At 50.0% G+C, this 22,277-nt stretch overlaps 1 protein-coding gene and 1 pseudogene across 1 annotated transcript; both read left to right on the forward strand.

Annotated features, from left to right (window-relative positions):
• The first annotated feature begins 3,432 nt into the window (after positions 1 to 3,432).
• On the forward strand, positions 3,433 to 5,800 carry LOC104474766 (olfactory receptor 14C36-like; annotated as a pseudogene).
• A 13,290-nt stretch (positions 5,801 to 19,090) lies between these two features.
• LOC147600792 (olfactory receptor 14I1-like) lies at positions 19,091 to 20,023 on the forward strand. Its single transcript, XM_086746603.1, has one exon. The coding sequence runs from the start codon at positions 19,091 to 19,093 to the stop codon at positions 20,021 to 20,023; it is 933 nt and encodes a 310-aa protein (XP_086602729.1).
• Positions 20,024 to 22,277: the final 2,254 nt, after the last annotated feature.

Below are 22,277 nucleotides of genomic sequence, written 5' to 3' on the forward strand. Positions count from 1 at the left end.
TTCCTTCCTCTGGGCATGGGAACCCCTGTAAGGAGGAAAAGTCATTGCAAGCTCAGAGAGACTTTTCTGAGCCAAACTAAAGAAGTTTTTTACAGACTCTTCCCTTCCTAAAAACTCTGTCCCTTTTTTTCTTTTTTTTTTTTTTTTCCATTTCTAAAGACCTTCCTTCATCTCTGTTGCTGAAGCTCTGGTCTGGTGCTGCCTAAATGTGCTGTGAGGAGCTGCGCCTCTGCCCACTGGCTGCCCAGGTGTCAACCCTGTCTGCAGCAGTGAGTTCATGGGAACGGTGGAAGCAGGGGCCAGTTCTGGTGTTCGACTTTGCCAGATGAAACCACCCCAATGCAGAAGGGCTTGTCAGTATTTGCACTCCCTGTTCTAAGAAATGAAGATGGTAGGAAAAGCAGATGGAAGCTCAAAAATTGAAAAAAACCCTCATCTTTTTTGAAGAGTGTTTTAGCATGTGAGTAAGTCTCAGCATTTCTTCTGCACTCAGGGAGAACAGAGTCAATCCTCCACATGAAGAGGATTGCCTGTGGCTTAGAGCAGAGTGAGGGGAGCTGCTCTCTCCATCAGTCAGAGGTGATCTGGGCTTGCAGCATTCTGAGTTTGAGGGCGAGTACACTGCTGTGTTTTTGTGAGATGCCAGCAGACACTGCTGAGAGCACAGGGATCCACTGCAGAGCACTAAATATCTCACCCTTACTCAAGGTCTCAGCACCTCGCTTCTAGCCCAGCTCAACAGCATTTCTTTGGTTATAGCATCTCTGTGCTTATCCATGGGAATTTCAAATAACACAAAGATGGTAAGAGACAGTTTGGCATGGTTGGGGGAAACTCACAGCATAGAAGGACACCTAAAAATTTATGTAAGTGTTTTCATGATGGTAACTCACTAAGGGAAAACCAGCCCATGCCCCAGCCCACAGCCTGCATTGCCCACAGCCCCACAGCTGAAAGCTGGGACACTTGTTCCCACGGACACAGCTGCAGGAAAGGACCCACAAGGTCAGGGGGTGACTCTGCAGCTGGAACTCCCCTCCCCAGACAGCCTGACAGCAAGAACAAGATCCCAGCAGCAACACCACAGAGAGGTGGAGGCACAAGGGCAAATACAGCCAGGGCGCGGCTGAGAGAGGACAGGGCAGAGGCAGGCGGGCACTGGGGACAGCGTCCCCCTCCCCCAGCTGTGCGTGCCCCCTCCCCGACACCACCATTGCCGGGCAGCTGCTCTCAGCCCCTGTGCTCTGCAGAGGGCAGTGGGCACGTGGCTGGAGAGCTGCAGCACGGCTCTGCTGGAGCTCTGGCTGCAGAGGAGGGGGTTCATGGCTGGGACCCCGCAGCCCTGAGGGCAGAGGCTTGGGTGGGTGGGAGAGGAGGCCAGGGGGCTTGCTCAGAGCAAGGGGTCTGCACTGGAGGGGATGCTACAGAGATTTCTGAATTCTCCCTCCCACAACATTTCTGGTTTTAGTTTCCTCTCATTCCTTGATCATAAACCTGATGGCTGGCGATTTTCCTCCTGGGAAGAGTTTCCCTGTCTGATCTCTTTTCCCTGTCAGCACTCACAGACCCCATCCCACCCTCTGTGCACTCTCCCTGGCCCTACACACACCTGCCTGTGTGCATTGCACTGGCTGGGTGCCTGTTCCTGTTTGGAGGTTCCAAAGGCCAGGGCAGGACAACGCTGCTGGGTGCAGCACGGGTGATGCTGGTGCTGTCTCTGGGCAGAGGAGTGGCTGAAGGCACTTGAGGAGGCGCTTAGCAGACCAACTGACCACTCACACTTACAGCTCAGGAGTCTTAGTACGTTCTTCCAACTTGACAGCTCCTTTTTCCATTTATTCCTTTTTTCAACTCTCCACCCCCTGAAATAAGAAACTAAAACCACAAACTCAGGGAGATCCTTATATTTACTCAGTAACTGTGCCTTCACCTTACACTTGAAAAGCCCCCTCAGAAATGTCCTGGGGTGATCTGGAGCTGTGACCAGCCTTGACTTCTTGACAGCAGAAGAACCCTCTCCTGCCAGGAGTTGTTTCTTCTGCCCACAACTTCTCCCCACAGCACTGTTCAGAGCTCCCTGGGACAGATGAATGTCAGCCCTGGCAAGATAAAAATCCCTGCCGTGGCACACAGCACCCTGGGGCGCAGGGACCCTGCTCTGAAGGGACAGTTCTGGGTACCCCTGAGTGCACACCCGGCTTCCCGCCCTGCAGCCATCCCTGGGAGAAGACAGCCAACATGCTCTGTCCCTCTGATGGTGCAGCAGGGAAGCTGTGCTCCAAAGCACGTCCTTCTTCTCTACACTGGGGAAACTGTGAGAGGCCTCCTGACAGATCCCACAGGCTGTGGGATGTGCCAGCTTTAGGAGGAACCACAGATGCGTTGCCCTGGAGCCAGAGACTTACCCTGTAAAGGGCTGTGAAGATTTTTCTCCAAGTGCGCTCTCCTCTCTCCTCCCACCGCAGGCTGCCTTTATCCTCTCTGTGCCTCGCTCCTCTCCCCTCAGCTCCTGCAGGCAGAGCCCTCAGCCCTGCTGCGCTTGGCAGAGGAGCTGCTCCTGGGCAGAGCTGTCTCTCTGCAGCGCTGCCCTGTTACCATCAGCTCCCTCCATCCCAGGAGCCCGGCCCAGCTCAGCAGCAGAGGCCCAGCCCAAGGCAGCACTTTCTCTGTCCCCTTGGGGCTCCCTCCAGCTGTCCCTGGGGCTGCAGGGAATCTGCTGGGAAACAGCCTGCAGCCATCACTGATGGTCCCTCCCTCAGCTGGGCAGAGACACTTCTTTCCAGCAGTGTACTTTCTCTTACCATATTCAGCTCTAGGTTCAAGAATCATCATTTCACACCTCAGTTTTAGGCAGGACACCCAGATAGCAGCATGAAGGAATCTACTTTACCCAATCTGAGGGGAGAGATTCAGTAGAACACAAAACATCTCACAAAGAGGTCTCTGCAAGTGTTCCGTCACTCTCAAACCCTCCTGGTTCTTCTCTTCCCCATCCTTTAACCTTCCCATTTATGATACTACCATCATGGATTCATCCAAGAGGTTTCATGATGTTCCTGTATCACAGGATGTCCACACACAAAACCACCTTCAAAATCCTCTCTTTCTTTGCTGGGATGGGCTTCACATCCAGGCCAAACATGCACCAGTGTCCTCAGGCTGAGGAGCACACTGCTGTGGGAGACAAAGAACCCATTCAAGTCCTCATGGAGAATTTCATTACCAATGACCCTGGGAGTACCTGGAAGGGGAGCAAAACAGCATGCCAATTATTGTGGAGGTTCCCGGAGGGTCTTGGGACAGTTTGGGAAACAGGTCTCTGTATATCGCGTATCAGGTGGGCCAACAATGGAGAAACTGATTTGCATCTGTTCCTCACCAAGAGGGAAGATGTGGTGAGGGATGTGAAAGCCAGAGTCAGCCTTAGTTGTCATGACCATTAGGTAACAGGGTCTCACCTGCCAAGGAGAATGAGGAAGGAAAATAGAAAAGTGCAGATGCCCCACCTCAGAGGAGGAGGCTTTGGCCTAGTCTTGTGATTTGTAGTGGGGGAGCCCATGTGAGCAGCACAGAAGGGCAGCAGAGCTCAGTAGAGCTGGTCTTCAAGGACAGCGCTTTTCAAGTCCAAGACCGTCTGCACCAACAGTCAGGAAAACAAGAAGAGATATTCAGGAGAGATGCTTGAGGAAGCAGGAAATTCCTGGGAAAGCTCCATGGCAAAAAGGAAGCATACAGGAGATGGATGCAGAGACTTGAAAGAAAGAAGGAATTCAGAAATAGGGTTGGTTTTAGGAAAGCTGCAGAGTTGACACTTGCAAGGGAGTTCAGGGGCAAAACAATCAGCTGTTCCTACTTGAGGAAAAGTGAAAGAAGAAATGAAGAGAATGTGTGGCCACTGCTGGGTTTAGTAAGAGCAGGAATAGACAGGTTTGAGGTACTCTTGGCCTTTGTCTTCTCCAGCAAGGTCTCTCAGTTGTGTGTGCCTAAAAGACAGACCCCAGCCAGAACACAGCAGTGGATGGAGATGGAGTCAGAGGTTACTTAGGTAAGGTCAAGCCTTTAGAGTCCATTGCACCAGATGGATGGATCTTAGGATGCTGAGAGAGCAGGATGATGCCATAGCAAGGCTGTTCTGAGACATTTTGTGAGGTCATAAAGAGTGGAGAAAGCAACAAGCAAATCTTGCATCCCTCTCCATGGAGCTGGCTGCAAGCTGTCATGAGGCAGTGCTGAGAGACAGGGCAGCACGTGAAGGTGTCTCTTGGAGGCTGGTGGGGACTCCCTTTGAGCAGGTGAAAGGACAGCAGAAGCCCACATGCAGGACAAGCGAACCTTTCCCTACTCATGATGTTCAGGGCAGAGTGCAGAGGTATTCAGCTGAGCACGTGGAGTAGCACAGGGAGAGCTCAGTTTCATTTTCTCTTCACCATCAGCTGTATTTTCCACCTCTCCTTTGGGTAGAATGGCACTTGTCCCACATATGTCCCTCTCTGCCTAACCTCAATCAGGGCAGTTGAATGTCAATGTGATGGCCAAGCATGGGCTTGTAGTGCTACGCGAGACACCAGGGCTCTGCAGCACAACTGCATGCAGCTGGCACAGACAGCACCGGCCCTGTGCAGGAACCCCAGCCCCATTCAGAGCAGTGGTGTGACGGGCACCAGCCAGGGCATCTCCGACCAATTCAGTGCCTTTGGCCAGTGACTGAATCCCACCACTGCAGAGACACAAGGTCTGTCCCTTTTCCATCCAGTAGACGTATGACAGCACATGAACACAAAACATCTCACACAATGGTCACTCTCAAACCCTCCTGGTTCTTCTCTTTCTCACCGTTTAACCTTCCCATTGATGATACCATCATGGATTAATCCAACAGGTTTAATGATGTTCCTGTATCACAGGATGTCCACACTCAAAACAACTTCCAAAATCCTCTCTTTCACAGCTCTTCCTGGATATCTACCTGGCTGCCCTCCTGGGCAACGGCCTCATCATCACTGCCATAGCCTGCAACCCCCACCTCCACAACCCTATGTACCTCTTCCTCCTCAACGTCTCCCTGCCTCACGTGGGCTGCATCTCCACCACTGTTCCCAGTGCCATGGCCAATTCACTGAGGAACAAAGGGGAGATTTCCTACCAAGGCTGTGTAGCCCAGCTCTTTTTCTTTGTCTCTCTTATCTCATCTGAGTACTGTCTTGTCACTGTCATGGCCTACGACCGCTACATTGCCATCTGAAGACCCCTGCACTACGGGACCCTCCTGGGCAGCAGAGCTTGTGTCCACATGGCAGCAGCTGCCTGGGGCAGTGGGTTTCTCTATGCTCTGCTGCACACTGCCAATACATTTTCACTGCCACTCTGCCAGGGCAATGCTGTGGACCACTTCTTCTGTGAAAACCCCCAGATCCTCAAGCTCTCCTGCTCAGACTCCTACCTCAGGGAAATTTAGGTTATTGTGGTTAGTCTCTGAGTATCCTCTGGGTGGTTTTTTTTCATTGTTGTGTCCTATGTGCAGATCTTGAGGGCTGTGCTGAGGATCCCCTCTGAGCAGGGATGGCACAAAGCCTTTTCCACGTGCCTCCCTCACCTGGCTGTGCTCTCCTTTTTTATCAGCATTGCCACGGTTGCCTACCTGAAGCCCCCCTCCATCTCCTCCCCGTCTCTGAACCTGGTAGTTTCATTTCTCTACTTGGTTTTGCCTCCAGCATTGAACCCTGTCATCGGCAGCATGAGGAACCAGGAGCTCAAGGATACCCTGAGGAGGGTGTACAAATACATATTCCTCCATCATTAATAAGGACCTGCCAGTTATATATAAGTCCCAGGAATGTAGTAAAATCCCTGTCTATCTTTTGCTCTTCTAATTTTAATTTTTATTTGTTTTTCAAAGTTGTGATAATATGAATTGTAATTATATATTATTCATACAACTTTTTCTTAATTTTAAGACCTCTTTTTTCTCTCTGGTAAACCCAATGTACATAAGGAACTGGACTCATTGCAAAGATAAAGCAGCTGGAACGTAGTCATTTGTCCCTACCCTCATCTCTCAGATCTCCTCTGGAGCTTGGGGCCCAGCCCCAGCAGGCAGAAGGGATTCAGGAGCCAAGCGCACAGTTGTCACATGGGAGATGACAACACCAATGTTCACGTAGATGTTTGACCACGCAGGGTGAGGACACGCTGCAGTGGGTGTGTGGTGCAGAGCCCAGTCTCCTGAAAGGCAGCTGAGACAGGCAAGTGCAGGAAAGAGGAGGCTGGTCCGTTCCCTTGGTGGCATGGAGAGTCCAAGAAGGTGCCCCAGGGCACCCATCAACCCCCAACCCCCTTTGTCAGATGTTTCTAGCACTGCCCACACACAGCAGTTTATGGGTGTTTTTGCTCTGTGTCCGTCTGTCAGCGACATGGCTCAAGGAGGAGGAGAGGGTGTATTGACAGGAACCTGGGCAGATCCCACAAGGACAAGTGCCAGTTCCTGCCCCTGCAGGGCACTCACCCTGGCTGGGGCACAGGCTGGGGAGCAGCTCTGTGGGAAAGGACTTGGTGGGCAGGGAGCTGGACAGGAGGCAGCCTGGTAGCAAGAGAGGAGAGCAGTGCCCTGGGATTTACGACCAGGACCATGGCCAGGAGATGGTGGGGGAAAGGACTCTCCTTTGTGTGGAGGTTGTTAGACCTTATCCAGAACACTGTGTCCAGTTTTGGGAACCCCAGCACTTGAAAGGCATTGGCAAGCTGCAGCAGATTTATTGAAGGGCCCTGAAGATGGTCAGAGGCTGGATCACTTTCCCTGTAATGAAAAGCTGATGAACCTGGGCTTGTTCAGCCTGCAGAAAGGACGACTGAAGGGTACCTCACAGCAAGGGGAGGCCTCATCTTTCTTACCATGGAGCTAGCCCAACATTGCAACAAGCTTTGGTCACCACGAGACATTGTGAAGTCCTCCGTCCTTGGAGATTTTCAAGACCCAGATGGACCAAACCCTGAGCAACCAGATGTGACTGTATACCTGACCCTGCTTTGAGGTTCTACAGATGTCCCAAGGTCTGCTCTGAACCTCAGTGATTTTATCATCCTAGGATCTCTTGTCCGATGTCTGCTCAGCAGATGAGAGAGCAGATGTACATGGGGCACAAATCCTCCTGTGTTTTATGTGACCATCTAAACCAAGTCAGGTGAACGTCTCCTCCACTCTCCTGACTGCAAGGGGAGCCTGGGAGGCACTGCCTCAGACAGCTCCACATTATCCATAAAGCTCATAGCATCCAGCTTTAACACCCTCAAAGGCCATGGTCTGGACCTTGAAACCCTGCTCTCAGAAACTGTTTGCTGAAGCTGGTCACTCAAATTCTAATACAATTTTCAGCTTTTTTAATTCCTTGTGTTTATTTCCTCCTCCTTTAGCTTTGGTTTTTTGGGTTTTTTTTTGTTTGGTTTTTTTTTTTGTTTGTTTTTTGTTTTGTTTTGTTGGGTTTTTTTTTTTTACATTCAAGTCTGTGGGGGATTTAATTAATATTTTTAAAATTACGATTGTGCAAGAAAAAAGAATTTCCAGAACTAGGCTGGGATGTAGCCGCAGGGAACGCAGGTGTCTTCAGTTACAGGGACACGGATGCCTGGTGCCAGTGCAGGTGTCCTGGGCCTCTGCCTGGCCTCAGCCAGCAGCTCCCGAGCAGCTCTGGTCTCCTGCAGGAGACCTCCTGTGTGTGACAGCGACTACTCACAGGGAAAAGCATCACATACACCGGGGCGTCTATGAGTGGCACTCGATGTCCATGGTCAGACAGCTGAGCTCTGCCCGGAAAGGGGAACAACTGCTTGCAGCAGTTAAAGAACACCTGAGTACCTTTCCGTCACCTGAGATTAAGGAAAACTTTAGTAAAATGATGATGTTTTTCCACCACGACAAAATGGGGATTTCTAGGATGCATATTAATTGCAGGGGAGGAAATACGGTACTGTAATTGTCCCTGTACTCTCATTGCCAGAAGTCTGTACGGTGCATTTAACCTCCCTGATTTTTCCACGTGTCCAGGTCTAAAGGTGCCTTCTCAGCAGAACGTCTGAATCGATGTCATTTCCACTGCTCTCTAGTTTCACTTTCTCCTCACTCTTGCTCAGTCAGATCCCATTCAACCACCCACGTTGAAGCTTGGATCTCCAGGGAGTCAGAAGCCCACCCCTGTCTATTTATCCCTTCAGCCAGCTCCTTCGCTATGTGTAGATCTACCGTTGCCCACCTCTTTGGCTGAAACTCTTCCAGTGAGGTTATCCCCTGTGGGTGGTGAACCTCATTGGAGGCAGCTTCAACTCAGCATACAGATGAGGAGTGTGGGTTCTTGTTTATTAAAATTTACCATACTCTCCTTCCCTTTGTTTGCAATGAAGGAAACCCTGCTGTGCCTCTGTGCAGCCAGGTCTCTCAGGAAAGCAGGTGGGAGTTGGTGCAGAGGAGCTGTCACCTCCAGCTGCAGACCTGGGTGGAGAAGTCTGGTGTCAGGAAAAGTGATGCAAGTCCCAGGGGGTCGATGAGAGAAATGGTGGGGCTGGAGTGGTGAGGAATCAGGTTGTCCATGCAGTGTCTGACCTCCAGGAGGAGCTGGTCCTACCCATCCTGACATCATTAGCAAATCCCCTGCATCCATATCAACTGGACAATGCTGCAATCACTCCTTCTGACAACTGAAAAAGTAATAAAATTGAAAAAAATAAGAAACTTAAAAATAAAAAATACTTTTGTGTTGAATACTCAGTGAAAGCTTCCCCTTTATGTCCACTCTGGAGACCTCTCCAATTAGCTGTCCAAGACTTGAAGATTGTAGGAAATAATTGGAAGAGACATGGCTTTTTGCATTTTAACGAGCCCCAGGGTGCATTTGGTGCTGAGACCGTGAACCTCAGACACTGAGAGGAGCCTGGACAAACTCCTGAAGAAGCCAATGTCAGAAGCAACCCCTACAGCTTCAGGGAGCATTAATGGGTCCCACTGGGGATCCTTACCAACAAAGCCTCCCTGGGGACTGGTTAGAGGAGAAAATGGGAGGCAGAGATGAGAGGCAGGCAAAGGCGATGTAAAGGTGGCTCTGATGCTGAGTGAACCTCCATGTGTTGCATGAAGACAAAGGGCCATGGCCTGACCCCCCAGCCCCTGGGAAGGGAGATCCTGTGGGTCACACATTGCTCAGGGCTTTTCCTGGGGCAGTGTGATGTGGGAATGTGTGGTGCCAAGTGCAGGACTATGGTGCGATGCTTATGGGTCGCTCCATGGTTGAGTGAGGAGGCCTTCAAGTCTTTGTGCCATCAAGCTGTGGTGTCTCCTGACAGTCCTTGGTGGTCCAGGCAACAGCCATAGCCAGGGAGATTAAGACATTGTTTCTTTTGGAAGCTTCTAGCCTTGCCACACCCCTCTGCCGTCTCCACAACTACAGAGTCTCACACCTGCAGCTCTTTCCCTGCAGGCATGCACCACTAGCTTGTATGACATTCGTTGGAGTGGCAAGCACCTTCTCCTTATAGCAACTTCTCAGCTGGTCAGGTTCCAGCTAATCCTGATAGATGGGTTTATTCTCTCCTGTGATGCAGGACTGGCCACTTCTTCTGGTAAACTTCAATAGGTTTCTCTTGGCCAGTTCCCCAAGTTGCTCAAAGTCCCCCTGGACTGAATCTCCATTTGGTCGGCTGTTAATGTCTGTGTGCTGATGGCTCACCCTGACTGAGGTGTGTCTGACACAATAACAGCAGGAGGAGTTTCAGGACACTACAGGAAATAAAAGGATGTACTAGTTTAATTTCTGGCCCAGTGTGATGGTTTAGCCCGAATCACCACACAGTTTCTTGCTCCCCCTCCCCCTCCCCAGGGGAATGGGGGAGAGAATTGGGAAGGAAGGAGAACTCGTGGGTTGAGATGAAGACAATTTACTAAAATAAAAAGGGAAAACTACAATAATAACAGAATATAAGGATATTAAAAATATACAAAGTGAACAATATGTGTTTTCTCACCACCTGATGTCCCAATGACCGATACAGCCCGTCCCGAGCAGCGATCACGGAAACAAAACCGAGCAGCAAGCAAAGGAGCAAAAGGGAGCCAGCAAGGTAGGGGGAACGATGCCAGCAAAAACAAACCAATTCATCTATTGTTGGTCCCTCTCCCTCTTTCCAGAGCATAATTGCCAATGAATTGGCATACGATGATGGTACACTCTGTAGAAACTTCTGCCACATGAGCCGTGTGCACCGGACTTCATCTGGATCTTGGAGTGCCTCCTCACTGTCTAGGTCACTATAAATGGCTTCCAGCACAGCTAATTCCCTTAGGTACTGGATACCTCTCTGTATGGTGGTCCACTTGCCTGGATGATAAGTAATATCTTCCTTGAAGGGATATCTTTCCTTCATACTTGACAGGAGTCGCCTCCAGAGGCTGAGAGCTTGTGCACCTCTTCCAATCACTTTGTCAATGCCTGCTTCCCTAGAAAGGGATCCCAGCTGTTTAGCTTCCTTACCTTCTAATTCCAGGCTACTGGCCCCATTATCCCAGCATCGAAGCAGCCAGGTGAGAAAGTGCTCGCCTGGACGGTGGCCAAAATCTTTTTGTATGTCTCACAACTCATTCAGGGATAGGGATCGGGTGGTTTCAGTCTCATTTATGAGTTCCTCTCTCATGAGTTCCTCTCTCATGAGTTCTTCTTCTTCCTCCTCTGTTCGTGATGGTCCTGGTTTTCCCTCATCCCTTACTAAAAGAGCTGACTTTCGCTTCCAAGATTTCTTCTTCTGTACTGGGGCGACTGATACTGACACAGGTTGGTTCTCTGATTCGGCTGCAGTGCCAGTAGTTAGAGTTGGAGTAGCCACAGTGCCTGTCATTGGGGCTGGAGTAGCCGCAGGGCCGGTAGCTGGGGCTGGAGTAGCTGCGGTGCCGGTAGCTGGGGCTGGAGTAGCCGCAGGGCCGGTAGCTGGGGCTGGAGTAGCCATGGTATTGGTCAGTTGATTTTTTCTCCCTTCTTCCTGAGGGTGCTGCACGTTAAGCAGTGTTTGGTAGATACTAGTCATTGCCCAACACAAAGTGATAAGCTTTGCCTCTTTAGAATAGCCATGGCATTTTTTCTTTCAAATATTCGATCACTTCATCAGGATTCTGTAGTTGTTCGGGAGTGAAGTTCCAGACCATTGGAGGTGAGAAGTTCTCTAGGTACCTGCCCGTCTTCTCCCACATACCATGCCACCCCTGCCCCTCCAACCTCAAGGCAGATCTCCGGGTGAATTTTTTAAATAGTTGTTTAATCCTAAACAACATCTGAAACCCATTCAGAAGACAGAGCAATAGGAGTATGCTGGCTTGCCCATCCCAAGGATATTCAAAATTCTCGAGAGCTGATGTGACTAGCTGAAAAGTAAAAGGGAAGGTAAAGGAGTAGGGGAAGGTACCCTCCTCTGACTTCCCCATAGATTTTCTCCCCGGAGAACCAAAGAAAAATGTGCGATTATTAATAATTCTTACCAAATGGCATCCAAAGTACGGAGTTGCCAGCAATGCCGAAAACAAGGACCAGACTAATTTAATGACCAGTGATGTTACCATATCATAAGCCAGTAGGGCCCAGTAAATCGAAATGAGAACTCTCATCCATTTCTGACAAATGATAAACAGCATCAAAGGAAATATGTGATGCAACTTAGGACAGACATAACACAACCATGTGAACACGTAGTACAACATTGTGACCAGGGATTCAAATAAAATAATGAGCACTTGTAACAACTTTAACACACTCTAGTCAGATCTCTCCTTACCTCAACCCTTCGAGCCCCATGTTGGGTGCCAAAAAGACTGTGATGATTTAGCCTGAATCACCACACAGTTTCTTGCTCCCCCTCCCCAGGGGGATGGGGGAGAGAATTGGGAAGGAAGGAGAACTCGTGGGTTGAGATAAAGATAATTTACTAAAATAAAAAGGGAAAACTACAATAATAACAGAATATAAGGATATTAAAAATATACAAAGTGAACAATATGTGTTTTCTCACCACCCGATGTCCCAATGACCGATACAGCCCGTCCCGAGCAGCGATCACGCAAAAAAAAACGAGCGGCAAGCAAAGGAGCAAAAGGGAGCCAGCAAGGTAGAGGGAACGATGCCAGCAAAACGAGCAGGAAAGATGGATGCCAGGAAGGCAGATACCCACCCTCGCCTGCCCCCACTTCTATACTGAGCATGACGTTTATGGCATGGAATAATCTCTTTGGCCAGTTTGGGTCAATTATACTGTCTGTCTTCCTCCCAGCTTCCTGCATCTGCAAATTAGCGAGACTTGGAAAGCAGGACGGTGTCCTTGGTCTCATTCACAACAACTGCTATAATCAGGGTGTTTATCAACATTCTTCACACACGAAATCCAAAACACACCAGCTACTGAGAGGAAAAGTTAACTCCATCCCTGCAAAACCAGGACAACTACCAACACTGTTTTGGTCACAGATCCCAAAATTGTAACTATGTGGACTGCTATGAAGATAATTAACTCCATCACAGCCAGACAGGGTGGGCTGGATGTCTTGGAAACTGTGAGGATGATAAAAGTGAAGAACTTGTGTGGAGGAAAAAGGAAACAGTGCATTGAAGGTGAGGCCAAGGATGTCATTGGGGCTGTTTGGGGTGCCTGTGGTGCAGCCTTGTACCCGATGCGAATTGTTTCCACAGTCAGAGGGAATCTGCGTGCTTGCCCTAATGTTGAGGACATTAAGGGGGAGGAATGAAAGTCTCATTTAGGCTGGAAGGGACATTGCAAGATATCTGTAGAGCTTACTCAAAGCAGGACCACACCAGGTTGCTCTTGGTTTTATCCAGATGTGTATGAGAAAATTTCAGGGATGGATGAAGCACAGACTCTCCGGGAAATGGCTTCCCACATCTCACTGTCCACATGTTGCAGAAGTGTCTCCCTACACTGAGCCTGACCCTCTCTTCTTTTCACTCCTTGCCTCCTGTGCTCCTGCCTTTCACCAAAGTGGCTACTTATAACCCTCCCCGTAGGTGGTACAAGTCTGTTACCTCCTCCCCTCAAAGCACTCCGTTCTCCAGAGTGAACAAGCCCAGCTCCATCAGTCAGTCCTAACAGGGCAGCTGCTCCAATCCTGACCATATTTGTAGCTCTCAATTGAACTTTTGTGGCTTCCAACTTGCCAATGTCTCTCTGGCATTGGAGGGAACCAAAACTTGGGCAAGCATTATGGATGTGGTGTACAGGTTATTAGCAGAGGCAGAAAATTACTTGTGGTTGATGTTCTGCTGCTCATAAAGCTTCTGATGGTCTTTTCAGATGGCTCATGTTTTGTGTAATGCAACACAAGGACCATCCAAATATTTCCCACAGAGCTCTGAACTGCCTAGGGAGTCATTGAAAAATAGCATGGAATCATAGAATGGTTTGGGTTGGAAGAGACCTTAAAGATCAGCTAGTTCCACGCCCCCCCCAGCCATGGGCAAAGACACCTTCGACTAGATCAGGTTGCTCAAAGCCCCATCCAACCTTGCCTTGAACACTACCAGAGATGGGGCATCCACAGCATCTCCAGGAAATTTCCTCCAGTGCTTCACCACCATTACAATAAAGAATTTCTTCCTTAGATTGAATCTGAATCTACCCTCTTTTGTTTTAAAGTCATCACCCCTTGTCCTATCAAAGCAGGCCCTGCTGAAGAGTTTCTCCCTGTCTTTCCTGTAGGCCCCCTTGAGGTACTGGAAGACTGCTATCAGGTCTTCCCAGAGCCTTTTCTTCTTTTATTCAGACCGAAAAACCCCAGCTCTCTCAGCCTGTCCTCACAGGAGAGGTGCTCCCACCCTCTGATCATCTTCATGGCCTCCTCTGGACTCTTTCCAAAAGTTTCATGTCCTCCTTATGTCTGGAGCACCAGAGCTGGATGCAGCACTCCAGGTGAGGTTTCATGAGAGCAGAGTAGAGAGGGAGAATCACATTCCCTGTCTTGCTGACCACTCCTGATGCAGCCCAGGATGCAGTTTGCTTTCTGGGCTGCAAGCACACATTGTTGGCTCACGTTGAGCTTCTCATTAATCAACACATTCAAATTCTTCTCCTCAGGGCTGGTCTCAATCCATTCCCCGCCCAGCCTGTATTTGTGCCTTACACTTGGCCTGGTTGAACTTCATGAGGCTGGCACGGGCCCACCTCTCCAGCCTGTCCAGGTCCCTCTGGATGGCATCCCTCCCTTCCAGTGTGTTGATGGCACCACACAGCTTGGTGTCATCGGCGAACTTGCTGAGGGTGCACTCTATCCCACTGTCCATGTCGCCGGCAAAGATGTTGAACAGGGCTGGGCCGAACACGGACCCCTGAGGGACGCCACTCGTCACTGGTCTCCACTTGGACATTGAGCCGTTGACCACCACTCTCTGAGTGCGGCCATCCAGCCAACTCCTTATCCACCAAGTGGTCCGTCCATCAAACTCATGTCTCTCCAGTTCAGAGAGGATGTCAAGTGAGACAGTGTACAATGCTTTGCACAAGCCCAGTCAGATGGCATCAGCTGACCATCCCAACAGTTTTTTTGTTTGTTGAGGTCTTTGCTAAGTATTCATTAAAGTTCATAGTAGTGTGTGCAAGATCCAGTTACCCGTTTGGCTGTGACATGAATTCAGGTGCAATCAATTTTTCAGTGGTGTCTGGGCCAGTGCAGCAGTCCCAGAATGCCCTAGATGGTGATGTATTTGTGCTATGCAATCAGATATTCCTTACACAAAATAGATAGGTGTTGCATGTCTGCTCTCCATATTCCTTGGGAGTCTTTGGTCTCTTCAGGCCTTTTCCAAGACGCAATTTCTTCAGCAGGAGCACTCAAATCCATCTGTTCAGGAGCAGACATCGCCAGGTCGGACTGTTGGACTGCTGGTAAGCCCGGTGGTGTGTGCGACAGTCGTGCTGTGCTTTTATTTGCAACTTCCACTCCATAATTTCTTATTTCTTCTTTTGTCCTCTCACCAGCACTGGCTGGCTGTTGAATGGCAGCGAGGTTTTGTGGCAATTGTTTAACAGTTCAGTACTTACTCCCACAAGCAGTTATACACTCACGATCTTTCTCTCCCTGCCCAGTGGCATGCCATACTCCTAATGAACACTGAGAATCAGAAAAAATATATACAAATTATTCTTTGGACAGCTACAAGTCTTTGTTAATGCAATCAGCTCTGCTGCTTGGGCACTCAGATCCAGGCTGAGTGGTGAACCCTCCACTCCTTTATTTTCCGGAATTACTGAATGGCCTGTCACCCGTTTACTGCTCAGGTCACATGAAGGCCATTGACACATAGCTCAAGATCCGAATCTGGAAGTGGCACATTTGTTAAATATGTTTGACTCTTTTCAGCTGGCAGGTTGTTACCACACTATTGTGATGTGGGTTTTCTTCCCCAGGTGGAGGGAGCACAGTAGCAGCGGGCAGTATGTTACATCCCTTAACTCTCCTGTTTTCCACTCTTAAGAGAATCAGCTCATCACGATGTACTCACTGCAGTGACTGCCTGGGCAAGGTGCTGTGACAGCAGCATTTCAATTTCCTGTCAGATTTGTACCATGGGAGGGAGGCCAAGCATCCGCTTTTCACTCTGATCCCCTAAAGGTGCTGTGGCAGCTGATGTAGGGATGCAGGCAAAGGGTCCCTGAGTTATGGGACCCTCATACAGAAAGAAGGTAAATAGCTGACCGTAGTCTGGCAGTCCCAGAGCAGGTGCAGACAAAAATGCTTGCGTCAGAAGCTCAAATGCCTTTACCTTGTCTGCTGTTCAGTGGATGAGTTCTCCAGCATCTTCAGCAGTAGACTGTGGTTTTGCCATCTCCTTAAAAGCAGCTATTCAGGGTTGGCAGAATCCTGCAGCTCCTGAAAGGGCTCACATTCGGTTTCAGTAACTGGCCCAGACAGATTTTGACTGGCTTTAGTATGTTCCTCAAGTAAACGACACTCCCTTTGCTGGAGAATGAAACCCAGATACTTTACATTTCTCTTAAAAAAATTGTATCTTATGTGGAGAAGTAAAATGACTTTTCTCCTCAGGCCCAAGAACCTCAGCTATACCTTCTTACCCTTGCTTTTTATATTTCTGACCACCTCTTCCTTGTTTGTAAGCATGAAGTCCCACAGGGCACCTCACCTCTCTGACTGCTCAGTCACCCTTGTCAGGAAGATGTCGTCATTGTGCTCCAGAAACCTCCTGGACGGCTTGCGCCTGGCTGTGATCCCCCTTCACAAAATACTGGGATAGTTTAGATCTGCTTTTGGGACCAGGGCCTGCAAACATGAGGCTTCTTCCAATTCCCTGAAGAAGGCCTCATCTACTTCCTCTTCCTGACCAAGGGGTCACCACCAGACATCCACCAACCACAACGTTGCCCATGTTCTGCCCTCTCATGTTGACCACTCAGCTCTCAGCTGACTCATTGTCCCCAGGCAGAACTCCAGGCCCTCCTGCTGCTCTCTCCCATAAAGGACAACTTCCCCTCCGAGCACAGGTCTGTGGCCTTGTGACTTGTAGATCCCCCAGACCCCACAGTTTCTCCTGGAGGTGTTATTTGTAGTGCCCTGCAACTGCTCCTGCTGTTACCTTGTGAGAGACACCACCATCATGGTGAGCCATCTGCAAACAAACATGAACAGCTGGCTCAGTTCATGGCAACCTGGAGAAACTCTGGGTTTTGGCCAACAGAAACCTCTGGAAGGTTTACAAGGAGTAATGTCCAGTCCCGTAGAGTGGAGAGACTAACCAAATACAACAGGGCAGGCTGAAATCTGATTGACTGAGCAGGGACCATGAGGAGAAGGTGGTAGGTGCTATGAGGGACACCATAGGTGCTCACCATGAGGAAGCCCAGCTGCATACAAGGCTGCATTAGGAGGAGCATGGGCCACCCAGACAACCTGAGGTATGATCCCACTCATCTCAGGACGGCTGTGGTCCCACACAGACAGGTGTGTCCCAGTGTGGGGCTCCCCATTTCAAAGAAGTAGGAAGGAACTGCAGAGTGACCAGAGGAGGTCTGTAGAGGTGGTGTTTGGGACCTGGTGCACATGACCTGTGTGGGATGGCTGAGGAACATGGGCTTCTTTGGCCCAACGTTGTGGATGCTCCAGACAGTATAGGAGTAGCCTAAGAGTGCTTCAATGGGGGTTTCAGTGGTGGTGAAGCTGTTCTTCACAGTGAGAAACAATATAAGAAAGAGATAATGCCCATTCAGATTTGCTCAGCATCAGAGCCACCTCTACATTGCCTTTGCCTGTCATCTCTGCCTCCAGGTTTCTGCTCTCACCAGCCCCAGGGAGGCTTTGTCAGTAATGTCCCTCAGTGGGACCCATTAGTGCTCCAAGAAACTTTGGAGTTTGCATCTGTCCTTGACTTCTGGAGAGGTTTCCTCAACTTCCTCACCTTGTCTGAGGTTCATGGACTTGGCCCCAAACCCACCAGAGAGGATATTACAATGCCTTGGGCTGGTTCTCTGCTGCTGAGCTGCTCCAGGCTCCTGGGACGCAGGGAGCTCACGGCAAGGAGGCAGAACGGCAGAGAGACAGCTCTGCCCAGGAGCAGCTGCTCTGCCAAGCGTAGCAGGGCTGAGGGCACTGCTGCGGGCACTGAGTGGGGACAGGCAGGGCAGAGAGAGGGTAAAGGCGGCCTGGGCTGAGAGCTCACTGGAGGAGAAACCTTCACAGCCCTCTGCACGGTAAGTCTCTGGCTGCAGGGCAATGAACAGAACCTTCCTGGAGGGGTCTTGTCCAGCTGCCACAGCCCACAGAGATCTCTCTCCAGTGTAGAGGAGGAGGAGGAGATGCTCCAGAGCAGGGATTCCCTGCTGCACTGCCAGAGGGACAGGGCACGACGGCTGCATTCTCCCAGGGGCGGCTGCAGGGTGTGAATGTGTGTGTGCAGCCAGGGGTGCCCAGGGCTGTCCTTCAGAGCAGGGTCCCTGCGCCCCAGGGGCTGTGTGCTGGGGCAGGGACTCTGCCTCTGCCGGGCTCAGCACTCAGCCTGCCCGGGGAGCTCCCCACGGCGCTGCTGGGAGAAACTGTGGGTAGAAGATGTGACCCTTATCAGGGTCCCTGTCCTGTTGAGCTCGTGGTCACTGCAGGTCATTTCCAGAGGCAACTTTTCAAGAAGCACATCAGGGCGGGTGCCAAATGGAAGGAAAGGTGCTTTCTGAAGTCTGTGCTTTCAGTTTCTTACTGTGTTTGTGGGGGAAAAGAGCAATAGAGGTGTCTGGTTGTCACAAGGGACTGATGCTCACGCAACATTGGACTGAAAGGTCTGTAGGTCTGTGACGAGGCTGATAACGTCCCTTCACCTCTTCCATTGCCTGCTGAGAGCCCCATCACTTGTGTGGTATCACCGTGGTTCATCTGAGCTGCTCCTTAGCCAACACAGAGATGCTCCTGTGCTGTGCAGTACATTTTGAAACTGGGTTCCTCTCTTCTGAGCAGCATCCAGTTCCTTCCAGGGGAAGAGCTGACTGTGCTCATCCTCTGGCTCAGAGAGGTGTGAGCCCAGGGCAGCTGACAGCAGGACGGATGGACATACTGTCTGTCCTCCCTGTGCACCAAGGCTCTGTCCTTTTGCCTCCCAGGGCTCTCAGGATGGCACCTGCAGTGTAGCAGAGGTGCCAGGGATGTCTGCCTTCAGCAAACCCTCCTCAGGTGGGACAGGGGGCAGGAGCAAAAGAAACATAACCACCCCCCGACAGCTCTGCTCTGCAGCCAGGTGAGTTGGGAGGGACAGTGCTGAAATGTCATTGATTTCATGAGGGGATTTAAACAGAGATCACTCCTGGTTCCTACCTGCCTGTTGGTGCACAGCAGCACTGACTCCTCAGGAGCCCACAGCAAAGTCCTCTGGTCTCCATTGCACCCTCAGCCAGCAGAACCCAGAGCTCAGCCAGGGAGCTGCACGAAGGTCTTTCTGGAAGGACAAGGGCTGGGGTGGGAGTGATTGTTCTATGAGAAATGGAGTAAGTTTTCCTCTGAGAAGTCAATCTTAACCCTTCACTGTCTTCTCCTGCTTCAACAGGCCCCCGTGTTCAGGGGAAGGAAATGTCCAACAGCAGCTCCATCACTGAGTTCCTCCTCCTGGCATTTGCAGACACATGGGAGCTGCAGTTCTTGCACTTCTGGCTCTTCCTGGGCATCTACCTGGCTGCCCTCCTGGGCAACGGCCTCATCATCACTGCCATAGCCTGCGACCACCGCCTACACACCCCCATGTACTTCTTCCTCCTCAACCTCTCCCTCCTCGACATGGGCTGCATCTCCACCACTGTTCCCAAAGCCATGGCCAATTCACTGAGGGTAAAAAAGGACATTTCCTACCAAGGCTGTGTGGCCCAGCTCTTTTTCTTTGTCTCTCTTATCACGGCAGAGTACTGTCTTCTCACCATCATGGCCTATGACCGCTATGTTGCCATCTGCACACCCCTGCACTACGGGACCCTCCTGGGCAGCAGAGCTTGTGTCCACATGGCAGCAGGTGCCTGGGGCAGTGGGTTTCTCTATGCTCTGCTGCACACTGCCAATACATTTTCACTGCCACTCTGTGAGGGCAATGCTGTGAACCAGTTCTTCTGTGAAATCCCCCAGATCCTCAAGCTCTCCTGCTCAGAAACCTACCTCAGGGAATTTCAACTTATTGCATTTAGTGCTTTTGTCTTTGTTGGCTGTTTTGTCTTCATTGTTGTGTCCTATGTGCAGATCTTCAGGGCTGTGCTGAGGATCCCCTCTGAGCAGGGACGGCACAAAGCCTTTTCCACGTGCCTCCCTCACCTGGCTGTGGTCTCCCTGTTTATCAGCACTGGTATGTTTGCCCATCTGAAGCCCCCCTCCATCTCCTCCCCACCTCTGAACCTGGCAGTGTCATTTCTGTATTCGGTGGTGCCTCCAGCATTGAACCCCCTCATCTACAGCATGAGGAACCAGGAGCTCAAGGATGCCCTGAGGACAGTATATGAAAACACGTTATTCCGTCATTAATAAGGACCCACCGTCTATATACAACTCCAAGGAATGCAGTAAAATCCGAGTCCATCTTTTGTCCTCCTATTTTTTAAATTTGTAGTTGTTTTTCAAAATTGTGATAATATGAACTGTGATTATGTATTCATACAACATCTTCTTAATTCTGAGACCTCTTTTTTCTCTCTGGTAAACCCAATGTACATAGGGAACTGTTTTGAGTTTTGAGAAACAACCAGGGAGCACAGAGAGAGACCAGTAATATTAGGGATATGGTCTGGTGAGATCAGGAGAGGGAAGCAAGGAAGATTTTGACAGCGTGCAGGGAAAGAGCCGCAGATGTGAGACTCTGTAGGACATGCTGTAGTGGAGATGGTCAAGGGCTGTGGCAAGGCTAGAAGCTCCCAACAGAACCAAGATCAGTATCCCCAATATGGCTGTTACATGAACCACCAAGCCCTGACAGGACACACCAAACCTGATGGCACCAGGACATGAAGGCCTCCTCACCCCACCAAGACCCATAACCATCGCACCGTAGTCCTGCACTTGGCACCACATATTCCCACATCACACTGCCCCAGGAAAAGCCCTGAGCAATGTGTGACCCACAGGATCTCCCTTCCCAGGGGCTGGGGGTCAGGCCATGGCCCTTTGTCTTCATGCAACACATGGAGGTTCACTCAGCATCAGAGCCACCTTTACATTGCCTTTGCCTGCCTCTCATCTCTGCCTCCCATTTTCTCCTCTAATCAGCCCCCAGGGAGGCTTTGTTGGTAACGATCCCCAGTGGGACCCATTAATACTCCCTGAAGCTGTAGGGGTTGCTTCTGACATTGGCTTCTTCAGGAGTTTGTCCAGGCTCCTCTCAGTGTCTGAGGTTCACGGTCTCAGAACCAAATGCACCCTGGGGCTCGTTAAAATGCAAAAAGCCATGTCTCTTCCAATTATTTCCTACAATCTTCAAGTCTTGGAGAGATAATTGGACGGTCTCCAGAGTGGACATAAAGGGGAAGTTTTCACTGAGTATTCAACACAAAATATTTTTTGTTTTTACGTTTCTTAATTTTCTTTCAATTTTATTACTTTTTCAGTTGTCAGAAGGAGTGATTGCAGCATTGTCCAGTAGATATGGATGCAGGGGATTTCCTGATGGTATCAGGATGGGTAGGACCAGCTCCTCCTGGAGGTCAGACACTGCATGGACTACCTGATTCCTCACCACTCCAGCCCCACCATTTCTCTCATCGACCCCCTGGGACTTGCATCACTTTTCCTGACATCAGACACCTCCACCCAGGTCTGCAGCTGGAGGTGACAGCTCCTCTGCACCAGCTCCCACCTGCTTTCCTGAGAGACCTGGCTGCACACAGGCACAGCAGGGTTTCCTTCATTACAAACAAAGGGAAGGAGAGGATGGTAAAGTTTAATAAACAAGAACCCACACTCCTCATCTGTATGCTAAGTCTAAGGTGCTTCCAATGAGGTTCACCACCCACAAGGGATAACCTCACTGGAGATGCTTTTCACAGGTAGATACAAACACAGTGAAGGAGCTGCATGAAGAGATAATCCTATTGCTGAGAGATGAGGCGAGGCTTCTGACTCTCTGAAGCTCAAAGCAGCACCTGGGTACTTGAGAGGGATCTGATTCTGAACAAGGTGCAAGGGCAGGGGGAAACTGGAGAGCATTGGAAAGGCTGTAGGTCCCCATGCGGCATCTGGGCTCTTGGCTCCTGAACCCCTCCTGCATGCTGCAGCTGCACCTTGGTTCAGAGAAGTTCAATAGAGATGGGAGCTTGGAAAAACAATTTTGAACTGGTTTCTTTATTGTGTCTCTCTACACAAGGAGTCTAGCGCCATTTTTACATGAGTTGTTTGGATCAAAAGAACCCAGGAATCGAATGCCAAGAATAATATTATTTAAGCGGAAATTTTAGAATCCTAGAATATTTAGGTTTGGAAGGAACCTTTAAATGTTGTCTAGTCTAACACCTCTGCAGGGAGCATGGACATCTTCAAGCAGATCAGGTTCCTCAGAGCCTCATCCAACCTGGCCTTGAATTTTACCAGGTATGGGACATTCACCACCTCTCTGGGCAACCTGGGCCAGGGTTCCACCACCCTCAGTTTAAAAAAAAAAATTCCTAATATCTAATCTAAATCTACCTCCCTTGTCAGAGACAGAAAAGGTTAATTAATGTCTCAATATCGCTAAAGGATGGATGGAACCGACCAAAACGTCCACAAACCACAATGCTAAAAACTTCAA

Source organism: Chlamydotis macqueenii, chromosome 4 (assembly GCF_036417535.1).
Source record: "Chlamydotis macqueenii isolate bChlMac1 chromosome 4, bChlMac1.mat, whole genome shotgun sequence".
Lineage (NCBI taxonomy): Eukaryota > Metazoa > Chordata > Aves > Otidiformes > Otididae > Chlamydotis > Chlamydotis macqueenii.